The sequence below is a fragment of the Leucopleurus acutus genome, assembly GCF_964270905.1.
Source record: "Leucopleurus acutus genome assembly, chromosome: 2".
NCBI classification, from domain to species: Eukaryota; Metazoa; Chordata; class Mammalia; order Artiodactyla; family Delphinidae; genus Leucopleurus; species Leucopleurus acutus.
In genome coordinates, this window is record NC_139143.1 from 58,909,494 (window position 1) to 58,925,036 (window position 15,543).

At 36.1% G+C, this 15,543-nt stretch overlaps 1 protein-coding gene across 2 annotated transcripts in view; it reads right to left on the reverse strand.

The window, feature by feature from the left end:
• The window catches only part of RALGPS2 (Ral GEF with PH domain and SH3 binding motif 2), a 163,566-nt gene that overhangs the window by 111,842 nt on the left and 36,181 nt on the right, over positions 1 to 15,543 (reverse strand). For both annotated transcript variants that reach the window (XM_082857166.1, XM_082857165.1), the window contains exons 2-4: positions 11,483 to 11,627; positions 6,194 to 6,298; positions 5,068 to 5,118 (exon numbers count right to left, since the gene is read on the reverse strand). In XM_082857166.1, the coding sequence (XP_082713292.1) occupies positions 5,068 to 5,118; positions 6,194 to 6,298; positions 11,483 to 11,539 (213 nt within the window). In that variant the 5' untranslated portion in view covers positions 11,540 to 11,627. The remainder of the gene's footprint in view (positions 1 to 5,067; positions 5,119 to 6,193; positions 6,299 to 11,482; positions 11,628 to 15,543) is intronic.

Genomic DNA, 15,543 nt, shown 5'->3' on the forward strand with positions numbered 1-15,543 from the left:
CAAATTCTGCTTGATACGAAAGACTTGGGAATACAGAATGCCACAAACTGGTAAGAATGACAGGGACCTACTTAGGGAACAGAATTAATAGGAGTTATATATTTTAATAAGTTTCAAATAACTCAGAAATTGCCTCTATTGTAGAAAACTGAGTGAGACCTGTGTGGTTCAATCACCAATTTGCAAGAAAAATCACTAAACCACATAGTTGGATTCAGAATCTATAATCTTCAAAGCTCAAATTTAGAACACGTTTTATTTCAGAAAATGTGAATAAATCGTCACCTGAAATAAAGTTACATGTGGATATTCACACATAATAATGAGTTTTGATTGAAACAGTTTTAGCGTAACTTAAGATCTTTTTAATAGTCTCATAATATATATATATAGTTTTTTAAGTTTTACATAAAATTATATATAAAGTAGAATTAACATTGGTGTAATGGGCAGAAACATGAAGATAAATTTACTGGGTTCAGTGATAACACTATCTTTTCATATCTGAGGTTAAATTTGGATTTAACAAAAATAATTCATTCTTTAGTAAAGTTAATATTCTAACTACATAATAAGGTAGACACCATTTTATGCTAATAAATGAGACTAATACATTAGATTGGCCACCATCGTGGCTTAAAAAATCTTCTGTTAAAGTTATCAATAGCAAGAGTTTCACATAATAAACAATATCTGTACAAACAACATGGAAAACAATTTGGCAGTATTTAATAAATTTAAGGATGTTAATGCGCTACAACTCAGTAATTAATGCCCTAGAGTATAAACATGGATGCTAGTCAATGATGTTAGACATAAGAAGCTAAAGAAGAAAAAAAAACAGGATACCACTTACATAAAAAAATCTGAAACCTGCAAAAGCACATATTGCTAAGGCATACATATTCTTACAGAAAATCTGTATCTAAATGCACAGGAATGATACAGATCAATACTGGATAGTGGTTCCTTTGGTGGGAGGAGGGAAGAGAGGTGAATATGGGAGGACGCAGAGTGGCTTCAACAGTACTGCTTAGGCTGAAGGTTGAGATGAGAGGTTCATCTCATTACATCTGCCTTGTTGTATGTCTTAAATATCTCAGGATAAATTAGAAAACATTTTTCTGCCAGATGACAAGGTCCTGTTTACGCTGCCAGATTTAATGTAATCTTGATGGTTATATGAGATGGATACATCAGAATATTGTGGTGCTACAGCATTTCTTCCAAGGGTTCCTATTTCAATTTTTTAAGACATTCTCTCATTGAACAAACATTTACTAAACACTGTTCATTTTCTCATTCTAAATACTGAGTTCCCACTACATGCCAGACAGATAAAGTAGTGAAAGCAAAAGTATCCGACCTAAGTGTCCTCATGTAGCTTAAAACCTAGCAGAAGTGGCAAGCAATGAACAAATAAGCACAGGATTAACACCACTTGTACCTGATCACGCCTTCCTTCTTAAAAATGTCTTTCACTTGGTTCATCGAATTTCACACTAACCTAGGTTTCATCCTAAATCACCGGCTGCTGCTTCTCAGTTTCTTTTGTTAGCTCCTCCTCAACACTAAATAGGTCCCTTCTTTTCTGCATCTGTATTCACTCTCTTGGTAATCTCACCTATGCTTCAAATATCCCTACACTGACAACTCCCAAACTTACACTTCCAGTCTGAACTGAAAATATATGCTAGTATATGTTATGTAACTTAACATTCTCTGTGGCTGTCCAACAGGCAGGTAAAACTAAACATGTCCAAAGCTGAACTCAGGGTCTTCCTTCAAAACCCGCTCCTCTGGCCCTTCTCCACAGGCTACACTGCGCAGTCTATTCTATATAAATGGCAGCCCCAAGAGCTATGAACACAATACTAATAATTTTCCATCTCAGAGACTATCAACTACATGTGTCCGGTGTCAGGCCAAAAACCTTGTCATCATCCTTGACTCCTCTTGCACATACAGTGCCTGACAACTTCTCACCACCTCTTCCCTCACACCCTGATGCAAGCCACCTTCATCTCTCATCTGGTCTCCTTGATTCAGTCCTTGGTACCAGCCCCTCCCCACCCCCAGGCTTGCTTCCCCACATACCCTGGTCAGTAGTCAGGAAGAGCTACTTAAAACCCAAGTCAGAAAATGTCACTTGTTTGCTCAAAACCCTCCCCTACCTTCCGATCTTATTCAGAGGAATGGTTTTCAAGGCACCATGCCATCCAGCCCTCTTTACGTTTCTCACTTTCTACTAGACCCTCGCGCTCACTCACTGCAGCTCACTGGCTTTTGCCCTGGGCTTCACACCTCACACCAGTAATCTTTTCCCTTATGTGAGCATAATAAATGGCTTACAATGGGTAGATGCATAATAAATGTTAGTCTCCCTTAAAAAAAAAATGCCTTCCTTGATTTCTTTCTTGTCTCTAAAATACAACACACAGTCATATTATAAAGTCATAAAATAAAAGTATACTGAAAAGCATCCAGGGCCATTGCAGACTTGTATATACTACAACAAACACACTATATTTTGTTCCCGAAAGAACTAAGAACGAAACTTACGGTAGTAAGTATCAGTACTGTTTTTTCTGCCTGGAACACTCTTCCCCTAAACACCAGTACGGCTTGCTCTCTCACCTCATTCAGGTCTTTCTCAGACGGCACCTTTTCAGTGAAGGCTTTCTGACCATCCTATCTAAAATCACAGCTCCCACTGCCCTTACGTTGCCCTGTCCTCTTCTGGCTGTTCCATGTTTTTCATGACACAGTGCTAGTTCACCTCACTCAAATGTAAGATGCATGAGGGCAGAAATTTTAGTCTCTTCAGTGCTGTAAGCCAGTGCCTGGCACAGAATAGACACTCAGTAAATACTTGTTGAACCACAACACATACATGTAAAACTGCAACTGACAAGTCCAGTGAAGAACTAGGAAGTGCTGGGAGAGCCTGTAGGAAGAGAAGAAAGGCTCACCTGAGAAAGTCAAACTTGATCTGAGAACTGAAGGATGAGTAGCAGTTAACTAGGATGTACACAGGCTCAGTGGTGAGAGGGGCTAAAAGGCCTGTAGCTAGACCAGAAAAAGGTGGAAAAGGTATAAGATAAGGTTGGAGTGGGTAAGAAGAGGCAAAACTTTGAAGAGATTTGTAGATGATATTAGGATAGTTTGTCTTTACCCTCAGAGTGACAGGAAGCCACTGAAGCATTATAAGCAGAGGACTCCGATGAGCAGATTTACATGTTGAAAGATTACCCTGGTTATTGGGTAGAGAAAGTTTAGAAGGGTCAGGGTGGATGTGGACAGATCAGGTAAGAGGGCGCTGCAGTAATTCAGCTGAGTTACAATGGTGTCTTGGATTGGGGTGTTGAGAGTAGAGAGAGAATGGATAAATAAGATACTTAGGTTAAAAAAAAAAATCAGTGGGGTTGGTGTTAAATGAGATCAGGAAGTGGGGTCGAGGGAATTTTTAAGGTTCACTTCTATGAAGTTTACAAAGCACTGTTAGATGTCCCAGGGAAATAAAAATTTCCCATTGACTTGAAGTTTATGTCCTTAAGTAATAGTCACTGTCTAGATCTTCAATGTCAAACCCCTCTCCACAAAGACTATCAAGCACAAGCTCTTGCAATGTGGCAACTCCACATAAAGATGTGCTGTAATTATACAATATACACTGAATTTCAAAGTCTTAGTACAGAAAAAAGAGAGTACAACATCTCAATAATTTTTATACTGATTACAAGTTGAAATGATAATTATTTTGGATGCAGTAGGTTAAATACAATTATTAAAATTAATTTTACTTGTTTCTTTTTAATTTGTAATGTGGCTACTAGAAAATGTAAAGTTATAGAAATGGTTCACATTATATTTCTACTGGATGGTACTAATGTTGTATGAAACAGAAATATAGTAATTGCAGTTTATTCAAAAGGAAAAAATAGGGGCTTCCCTAGTGGCGCAGTGGTTGAGAGTCCGCCTGCCGATGCAGGGGACATGCGTTCGTGCCCCGGTCCGGGAAGATCCCACATGCCGCAGAGTGGCTGGGCCCGTGAGCCATGGCCGCTGAGCCTGCGCATCCGGAGTCTGTGCTCCGTAACAGGAGAGGCCACAACAGTGAGAGGCCCGCGTACCGCAAAAAAAAAAAAGGAAAAAAATATGTCTAAGGAGAAGATGGCTGAACTTCAGGGCAAAAAAATGTAATTTTTATAAAGAATTTAGTTTGCTTTGTTTTGTTCGGGGATGTGAGGAAATGAATATTTCAGTTACTATCATTTAAATACAAAAGCCATTTTCCGTTTGTGCCTTATTTATAGACTAGATTGTTTCTCTTCCTCTGTTGCTAAACTAATGGTTCTATTGAGGGTGTCCTTCATGGTAAGGGAGGAAAGTTAGAAAAACACAGAGTTGTGGAAATGACAAAGACTCAGAGATCATTCAGGCCCATCCTTTCATTTTGTTAAGTGACAGACTTGAGATACTCAGACATTAAGTAACTTACCTGAAAAACACAGGACTGATACTGTCTATACTACTGAAGATACAGATGTTTTCTGTAACATCTATGTTATAGTTGACCTGAAAATACTGCAACAAATACACTATATTTTGTTCCCAGAAGAACTAAAAAAATACCTTATGGTACTGAATATGTCGGTATTATCAATGACTTAGTTTTGAGATACAGAATCATATTAATATTCTTACCTGATAAGAGTGGGAAAAGCATCAGTTTTTAGAGTCTGAAAGCCAGTTCCAACACTTAGCTGTGTATCGGGGACAAATGTCATTCTGTTTTCTCATCAGTAAAATAGATACTTCAGTAAAATGATGAAGCCAAATCAACCAAAATGATTCAAACAGTACTATCTATGACTCAACAGTGTATAGCTATGAATGCCACATGAGTTTTTGAGGCTGAGTAATATACAGAGAAGTTACATCAAAAGCTTTAAACATTTAAAAATTAATATACAGTGTAATTTGTCACTTCAGAAACTTCTTAATTGGGGATACTATAATTCACCATCTTGTATATTTTAAAGGAAAGTTCTTAAAACTACTCACATCTGGCTGAATGGCTTTAAATACTGGAACATCCATTAGCGTTATCTGACCCTGATATAAAAAGTAAAAAAATTACAATTTCTTGGCATTCCATAATGTGACATATATTTGCAATTAAAATTATATTCTGTACTAAAACATATTGAGTACTCAAATCTTTACCAGAAAGAAATCCCTTAAGATTAAGGGATTAAGAAAGGCTTAAGAAAATGAAAATTTAGCCCTTATATCATTAAATATAATTATTTCTAATTATCTCATGCCTATTCATATTGTTTTGTGAGATAAATAAGGTAAAGCTACAAAATAAAACTAATTTTAAAAATTTGAACATGGTCATACATTAAATCTAAATTAAAAAAAAAAACCTTGGATCTACTGGTTCATAGAGCAGTGTTGTTATTGTGACTATTAAATCATATCTACTCAAACAGTAATATAAAATATGACATTAATGAAAAGGTATTCTTCCCAATTTATAAGAAGTAACTGACTCTACACTAGTGGCAACTCATATTGAAGGACTTCACATGGACCTATCTCAACTGTGGCTATAGATGTAAAACAAAATCTAGCAATATACCAAGGAATAATATGCTATGGCCAAACACAGTTTACTCCTGGAATGCAAGAATGATGCAATATCAGGAAATCAATATATTCTGCTAACAAGTTAAAGGAAAAAGCACAAATAAATGAACACTTACATCAGTTAAGAATTAAAAGTTTTTCTAGGTATCCTTCATGATACTGCAATAATGCTTCAACTTTAATTTTTTAATTTAGGAAAAAGTAAAAATTCTTCTTACATATGTCAATAAAGTACAGTTAGCTTGGGGAGGTAGTATTGGTAGGGACAAAAGCAATTACCATGAAGGTAAATACTTACTATTACTTACCAAGTTGATAGTGTAACTTACGAAGCTGCTCTAAAAATATCAGTGGATTTTCTTACCTTCTCCTGTTCATTCCTCTGCTTGCTCCATTGTTGTGCTACTCTCCCCATTGATTCCCACATCCAGTTTTTTAAAAAAAATCTCCTCTGTTGGGCCTACAAATTCTAACTGAATAGCACCAATATGTAAATTATGTGCAAAAACTGGAGAACAAGAGGTGGGAGGCTTACCGCATATTCTTCTGGTGTAACCTTAAGGACATCAAATACCACAGCATCAAAGCTTTTCTTCAATTCAGAACCTTTGTCACTCAATGACTCAGAACTGCTACTTTTCTGTTAAATTGAAAGAAAAATGCAGCCATTTAAAAACTGTCTTTCAGTTAAGTGTCATGGAAACTAGACCGGCCTTAAAACTGAGGAAGCTAAAAAAATTAAAAAAAAAAAAAAAAAAACTGAAGAAGCTAAAAGTGAGTTAACAAATGCTGTAGAAAAGTTGGGCAGAACACACTGCTTTCTTGGAAGAGCACTAGGAAAAGGGTCGGGCAACTTGAAATCTAACCTCAACTTTAGGTTTTTAGGTTCTCGAGTAAGTTTTCCTGTCTGTTTCCTCACCCTGACATCCTATCATTTCCAAAAGAAATAAAAGATATTATCAATAACAAGTTCAATGATTTTCAAATGGGGTAAAAGAAGTTAGGGGAGAAGGATACACCCATCTATAATTTTTAAAACTAATTTTTATTAAGAAAAAGACAAATTATTTTCCTAACATAAACCACAGGAAAACATTCAGAACTCCATTAACTAAATAACCCAGTCTAGTTTGTTAAGTGAATGTCTGATAGTACAATTGATACTCTTCTTATTATAGTACAGATTTAAGCATTTTCTGCTTTAATTTTGAATTTGCTGTTGCTATATGCAGAACAAAAGGCGGCTTTTGGCCCTGAAAATCTTATTTCTGTTAAATTTCCACTTCATCTGTACTACAAAATAAAAGTGTTATTTTGCAATCAGTTTGGGCTGAAACCAGAGTATCATCCCTGTAAGAACATTTAGATCACTCTCTGTGAAACGGTGGTAGGATATCAGGCTACAGTCAGTGGCAGAAAAAACTAACCAAAGTTTTGTTTACAGAGGTATAATATTATGTATGTCAACCTATCAGTTATTATACATCAATTTTGAGCACCTGTCGTTATGCTTCATTTTTACTTCCCTTGCAGTAGCAACTAAATATCAAAATCATTACAAAGGAAGGGATCTGTCATTAATTTTGGAAAATTCTCAACCATTATTACTTCAAATATTTCTTCTGCTCCTTTCTCTTTCTCCTCCTTCTGGCAGTCCTATTACGAACATGCTACACCTTTTGTCATTGCCCCACAGTTCCTGAATACTGAGTTCCATTTTCCTCATTCTATTTTTTCTTTGCACTTCAGCTTGGGACGATACTATTAACATGTCTTCAGGTTCACTGATTCTTTCCTTAGCTGTCTACTGGTCACCAGTCTACTGGTGAGCCAATCAGAGTCACTCGCCATTTCTGGAACGACGTTTTCGATTTCTAGCATTTCCTTTTGATTCTTAGAATTTCAATATCCCTGCTTCTACTATCCATCTATTCTTGCATGTTGGTCAATTTTTTCCATTAGAGCTATTAGCATTATTAATCATGGTTATTTTAATTCCCAGTCCGTTAATTCCAAAATCTTTGCCATATCTGAGTCTGGCTGTGCTGCCTGCTCTGCCTCTTCAGCCTATGTTTTTTTGTTACTTTTAGCATGCCTTAAAATTTGCTGAAAGCCAGACATGATTTAGTGGGTAACAGAAACTGAGGCAAATAGGCCTTTAGTGTAAGGGTTTACGTTTATTTGTATAGGAGTTATGCTGCTTACTATTTGTTGTGGTTAGAGGCGCCTTCACTTTCCTCTAGTGTCCCTGTTTTGGTCTCTGGGTTTTTCTAGAAACTCCTCCTTAGATAAGAGTCTGTGCCTTGCAGTTCTTTCAGCTGTGATCCTTTACTATTATACAGGAGCCCTGTTGATGTGGTGGTAAGGTGTGGGAAGAGGAGAAGCGTTCCATTGCCCTACAATCAGGTACTTTAGTGAGCCTGTGCCCTTGGGCTGTGACCTTAGGTGCTTCTCAGTACCCCCGACTCCCCTTAGAAAGTAAGACAGGAAGGCTAGAGGGCCCAGAGTTGGGTATTTCTCTTTCCGCAAGTAGGTTAGGCTCTGGTAAAGCGGTCTCCCCTGAGGCCAGGTGGGGAATGCAATGTGCCCGGCATATTTTAGGATGATTACTTCCCCCTAGTATATTTCAAAATGGTTACTTTCCCCTCCCTCTGCTGGAAACAGGAGGGATTTTTCTCTGAACCTCACTGTGAGAACTTGGTGGGGCTCCTGGAGGTAAAACTCACAAAGGTGGGGAGGGAGACCTAAAACTGAGCCCCCAGGAGTTCTTAACTCTCAAGCTAGTCCACACACTGCCTCCAGTAGTTTGTCAATTACAGTAAGCTCTCCTACCCTTTCCTGGCTCCAGGGAATTCTGCTCTTGGTAAACAGTGATTCTCTGTATTTGCCTCTTTCTCCAGTTTTCAGGGCATCACTGTCAATTTGCTCTGTGACATCAGTTCTCTGATAGAGCTAAGAGGAGTTATTGGTTTTCAGTTTGTTCAGCTTTTATCAAGCTGTGAGGACAGGAGTAATGAATTCCAAGCTCTTTACGTGTCTGAGCAGAAGTCCAAAGTCTCATAAATGGATTTCATATATAGTATCTTATTCCATGTGCTTAACTTCTGTAACTAAGACTAGCTTACAGTATGTTGACAATGTTACTTTATATTCCAAGACAAATATAGAAATTTATTCATGTTAAGCATTCAAATAGACATCAGTTAAGCAGTATATACTAATCCAATAACTACCAAATAATAAATATATTGTCAAGTAAATACATTCGTTTTAAACATAATTTGGTAATTTTCTCCAAGTTTCTAACTCATTCAAGACAAGTGAGCAAATCATAATGGCAATCTTATTGCTTATCAAAATCAGTAATCATTTTCCTCTTTTCCTTCTTACAAGCCATTAGTAGAGGCTTTAAAAATTATGAGTGATGTGCTGCTATCTGCTTTCCCACTACCAATAAATAAGCTGGTAACGACAAGAAGCTAAGCAGTACTGAGACATAATGTGCATAGTAGTAATTCTTTATTCACAACAAGACTAAAAAACTACTGACACTTCTAAATGTCTGAAAAAAGTTTGCCACCACTCTACTGACCAGAAGCTTAAACAAAGGTTAAGTCTAGAAGGCAGAGACAGGAAGAGTCAATCACCCATCAAATACCTTAAGTACTTGTGAGGTTTTCACATTTGTGAAGTTTGCATTTTGATATGTTAACACATCTTTATTTTAAGAGAAGGTAGAAACACATATATTTTTAATTTTATCTTCTTGCCACAGCAGGAGGACAATTTAAAAGGCAAACTCCATCCCCCCCCTTACTTCTCATGTACTAAATTATATTACTCTGAGGTCTGATGTAATTCATCCACTTTCAGAAAGGCCAACACAAATTTTTATATGAGTGAAATGATCTGTTTTATTGAACAAACAATTGTGTACTGTTTCCTGTAATACTAGCTCATATGTTTCAGGATACATAGTCATAAATATACTATACATATACACACATACATTTAACATAGTCAAGAAATATGGTCATAAAAATACCATGTAAATATACATATATTACAGACATATTTACAAACATATATAATCCCTGTCTCAAGGAGGAAGAAAAGCTATGTATAAATTTATGGAAAAATTATTAAAAATGTTTTAAGTGATAGTTTCAAAAATCAGAAAGCTCCTATCTGTTCAGGGAATCAGGAGAAAACTTCCCTAATTTTTTGAAATAGAAAAGGCTAAGGGTTTATACAAACATCAACAAGATGTAGTATTCTTTCATTAGAATGTAAATTTCACATAAAGAATTAGTAGCAGTTAAATCCATTAGAAAGAAAATTTAGGCTCATTTTGATGGAAGTCTTAAATGCAGGGCTGAATGTGTATTTAGTTAATATTTAGTTAGTAGGTAATGAGGAACCATGGACAGTTTGGGAATAAAATAAAGTATAACAGCTATTTTAAGAATATTAAAATTGAATTACAGTCAAATGTACCAAAAATAGCAGGGAACAGAAGTGCAAGATCAAAATAAAAGGCCACTATAACATTCTAGACAAGAAATAATAAATGACCAAACTAAGATGGTACTAGTAGAAATAAGGAGTAAAGGACTAGATCTCAGAGATAAGGTGTGGTGGACAGGCTCAAAGCCGGCTGCCAGGCATCTCTATCTCTTGGTGGTCACCCCGCTGTGTAATCCTCTCCACTTGAGTGTGGGCAGGATGAGATGTCACTAGATGATTACATTACAGAGGATTCTAACTTCTGTTTTGTTAGCGGACTCTCCCTGCTGTGATGTGAAAATGGCTGTGGTGGGCAAGGGGAAGCAGGTTAATGCCAAATCTACAGATCTGAACTCTGATGCTAAGGAAACGGTGATGCTACTTACAAAAGTCAGAGAAAGAGGGTGGCCTATTTTCTTTACAGGTAGTGCAGCAGAATAGAAACAAAGTAACCTGATTTTGTTCATACTGTAAGTAAAAAGTCCATCCATCAGAAATGCTTAATAAAATTCATAAGGGAAGCCAGAGCTAGAGTTAAAAATACAGAAATCATACTCCAATAAAGATGTTAAAAAATACAGAAATCATCTAATAAGAAAAATAATTGAAACTACTGACTTAGAATAGAATATTTTCAATGACAGCAAGGCCTAAGTAATTGGCTTGGGCAAAATGAAGTTATCAAGGAACTCTGAGGTCAAGGCGTTAAAGTGTCATAAACATTTATTCTCATCCTCTATGGTAAGAGTAAAATTAAGGAGAAATATAGAAGCTAAATACAAAAGTTATTAAGGAAAGCAGGCCAAGTACCCTAGATTTACAGACAAAGCAAAAAAAAGGGGGGGTAGGTGAGCACCTAGTTCAGTCTTTATCTCCATCTTTAACACTCTGAGCTACATCACCGGAGTAGCTTTCAACATTCCAGCCTAATAGGTCTTTGATCTCCTTCAACAGGCTTGGAATCAAGGGATCTGACAGTGTCAATATTATGTCATTCTTTGCCCCATTTGTACTGTTGCCCTCAAGGTTCATAAAATGTAAAAACACTTTGAAAAGAAATTCTATGCATTCTTTAAAACTAAACCCAAGAAAGGGTTTTAAGGAATCATGATTTGTCAAGTATATGAAGTAGGTAGGGATGAACTCCTAAAACGTACAATGAACACATGGATGGTACAATGAAAATAGTTTTTTGAAAACTGAAAAATCAGTAACCCTTTTTCTCAAGCTCTGATTTACATCTGTGACCAATCATAATGCTTAAAAAATCAGAATGCCAGGTAAGAAATTTTACAACTAAACTTTTGAAATGTCTTACCTCAGAAGCAGTAGCAGCAATATTAACACTGCTTGCCTGCCCGTTCATTAGGTCCATGCTTCCCACAACATCAGTCCCTGACGCTAGTTAACAGCAACAGAAGACTGATTGCTTCACGTCCAAGGCCACAAATACATTATTATTCCTGTAAAAAATAAATAGAAAACTTTAACTGTGTGTCTTATTGGAAGTTTAAGAAAAGAAACCCATGCCTGTCACCATGCCAAGAAATAAAATACTTCAAATTTACTAAACTCTATTTTTCACTTCAGTTAAATCACTAAATCTGGTTTGAGGACAATCCTATTAGGCTATTTTCAAATGATCAGAAACACCAAATGGCCAGTGGTCAACACATGTTGCTGTTATATTCTTTTTTTTAAAATTAATTAATTATTTATTTATTTATGGCTGTGTTGGGTCTTCGTTTCTGTGCGAGGGCTTTCTCTAGTTGTGGCAAGCGGGGGCCACTCTTCATCGCGGTGCGTGGGCCTCTCACTATTGCGGGCTCTCTTGTTGCAGAGCACAGGCTCCAGACGCACAAGCTCAGTAATTATGGCTCACGGGGCTTAGTTGCTCCGCAGCATGTGGGATCCTCCCAGACCAGGGCTCGAACCCGTGTCCCCTGCATTGGCAGGCAGACTCTCAACCACTGCGCCACCAGGGAAGCCCGCTGTTATATTCTTTATCAGCAAAGCAAAGGTATAATTTTTCATTTATTGTGAGAAAAATTCAAAAGCTTTTTTAGTCTTAAGAAAGTAAAAAGTGTAAAAAACATGTGGCAAAGTAATATATGGTCTAATGAAATAAATTTTAGAGATCTAAATGACATCCCTAACTCAACCATACTGAATAAGTTTAGCAGTGCTGATAATGTAGTTTACAAAGATATCACGAATAATTAAAAATAAATTATTATGGAGCATGTTATAAAAATACCACAGTACAAGATATATTTATTTGTATAGGGCTTTAAAGTTTACTGAGTATCTTTACTCCATTATCTCACTGATCTTCACAACTACCAATAAGACTAAGGAAGATATCATGATACTCATATAACACAAACATAGCCTCTGAGGACACAGGCTGGTAAATGACGGGTCAAGAATAAAATTCAAGTCATCTAAAATTCTAGTCAAATATTCTTTCCACACCACCATAGTTTTTCCACTTCACTGGAAGTCAGAATGTTTACTTGAGAGTCTAATCCCTTTCCACAAAAAACTTGCTGTATATCACTGTGTTGGTAACTTCACCTATCTAGGAGGGAATTTCTTCCTCTCTGTAAAATGACACAAATAAACAGAGTAAGGTCCCTTTCCAACTTTAAATTTCTATGATATCTTTCATAAGAGAAATGGTTAAGTGTCTATAAATTAGGTATTTAAAACTATATCCACTTTTTTATTGAAGTGTAATGACTTACATTATTATATTAGTTTGAGGTGTATAACATAGGGATTTGATATTTTTACACATTACAAAATGACGACCACAATAATCTAGTTACCATCTGTCACCATACAGAGTTATTAACAATACTACTAACTATATTCCTTATGCTGTGCATTACAAAATTGTACCCACTTTAAAAACTTAGTTTGAAATATCAATAATAATTCTCTTGAAATGCTAAGTTTCCTCTCTCTGGAGAAGCAATATAGGACAGTAATTTAGAAGCACAAACTCTAGAAAAAAACTGCTTAAGTTTGAACCCAGCAAACTGTTTGCCTTTTTCTGTGTTCAATTTCCTTACCTATAAAACAGAGATAGCAATAAGTACCTACTTCATAGAGTTGTGGTGAGGAGAAATTAATATATTCAAAGCACCTAAAACAGTGCTGACACATGGTAAGAGTGCTATTACAATGACACACACTTTGTCTACTATCTAATGAATCCACACAAGGCTTAAATTCAAGGGAGTCTTTTAATTAAAGAAGACAAAAACCTTAGAAGTATACCTCTCACAAAACACATGTTGGTGGGCACCAGCAAAATCCTGACTGCAGAAATAATGAATGAGAATGCCTAAAATATGTTTCCTAGATGTAGCAAAACATGTTGCTGGTTTTCAAATGCTTAAAAAGTATTACTAATGATAGCAGCCTTCAGTCACATCTTAAATTTATCTTCGTTTCTTCAGATATACCCTGAGTACCTGCTAAGAGCAAAACATCGTGCTAGAATTTTTAAAATGAGAAATACATTAGAAATAATGATTTTTAAAAAAAATTTAGAAAACCAATATGAAAATGAATAGAGCATAGAAATACTCTAATTTCCTTCAATCTACAGTATTTATTTTATAAACTTCATTTATTCTTATTAAGAATCTTATTAAGAATCATTTATATTTATAGTACTATACAAAATGAACTTGATAATCCAAATTCTCTCTGAAGGCAACACTCAATTTGCAATGAAATGTCTTCAAATAATTTCATTTCATTCCACATGCTATGCCTGATTAATTTAGATATGAATTCATAAATCAACAGTGCCCCCTAGTGTTAAGAAAATTAATCAAATCGTTAAAAAAATGTATCCTTAGTCTAAAACTTATATATCAAATATATAAATTTTATGGTTAATATCTACTGAAAAAGAGGTAATACACCAGGAATAAACATTAATACATTTGTAAACTATTAACAGTAAAGAATAAAGTTTTCTCTGCCTGCTTTTAATCAAAATGTCATTTAAATATCCTATGAAAATTGTTATATTAAAACCCATTACATGAAAAAAAACGTATAGCAGAGCATACCTCAACAAAAATCTTATTCATAATTACTTACAAATGTACTACATGTCAGTATTTAATACTGTTTAAGTACAGCAAAGCCTCATATGATACCATAAAAACACTGCAAATCCTAAGAGACAGGCATGAGTTTATATTTTCATAATATGTGCCCCAAGACGTTTCTGTGCTTTGCACACAAAAAAGTTCAAATTAGATAAGTCAAATATATGCCTTAATATAATTTACTTTTCCTAGCGCTATATATAAACAGCACAATCATTCATAATAAACACCAACATCACAGCAGCTCTTTTCTTAATGAAATTTGTTATTTCCTATTCTCTTCTGAAACTTCTAAGGACATTTAATCTGTCCTTTAAAAGGGTTTAAATACCAAAACAGGCATAGTACTTCAATATAATCCCCAAATAGGAAATCTGAAATGTGTAGATTTACCTCCCCTGCTTGAGGTCATAAACTAGATTATTTAAACTGCAGGCACAATCATTCAATCTCCTAACTCCTCACTTTCTCAATGGTATCCCCACAAAGAAACCAATGCTTTTTTAAAACAGTAAACAATAGGGTAAAGTTAAAGTGACAACTTCTCACTAATGTAATCTCATTTCATAGTACCAGTTCTTTTCTAAAATAATTTATGCTATCATCATTAAGAATATTATGCTAGGGATTCCCTGATGGCTCAGTGGTTGAGAGTCCGCCTGCCGATGCAAGGGACACGGGTTCGTGCCCCGGTCCGGGAGGATCCCGCATGCCGCGGAGCGGCTGGGCACGTGAGCCATGGCCGCTGAGCCTGCACGTCCGGAGCCTGTGCTCTGCAACGGGAGAGGCCACAGCAGCGTACCGCAAAAAAAAAAAAAAAAAAAAAAAAGAAAGAAAGAAAATTATGCTAAAGACATTTAATAGTTTTACAAAACATGCTCTAGAAGAGCTAAGCAACTATAAGGAAAAAGGTAGTGAAATGTAATTAATTACTGCAATTTCTTTAGAAACATTCAGATAGTACAGAATTGATATGCTTACACATGGCTTAAAATCTCAGTACCAGAAATTCATCTTACTATAACTCTGGAGGGGACTTCCCTAGTGGTCCAGTGGGTAAGACTCCACAGCTCCCAATGCAGGGGCACGGGTTCAATCCCTGGTCAGGGAACTAGATCCCTCATGCATGCTGCAACTAAGAGTTCGCATGCCACAACTAAGGAGCCCGCCTGCCACAACTAAAGACCCAGAGCAACCAAATAAATAAATAAATAGTAAACTGCCAAAGCTGGGACACTTGAAACTT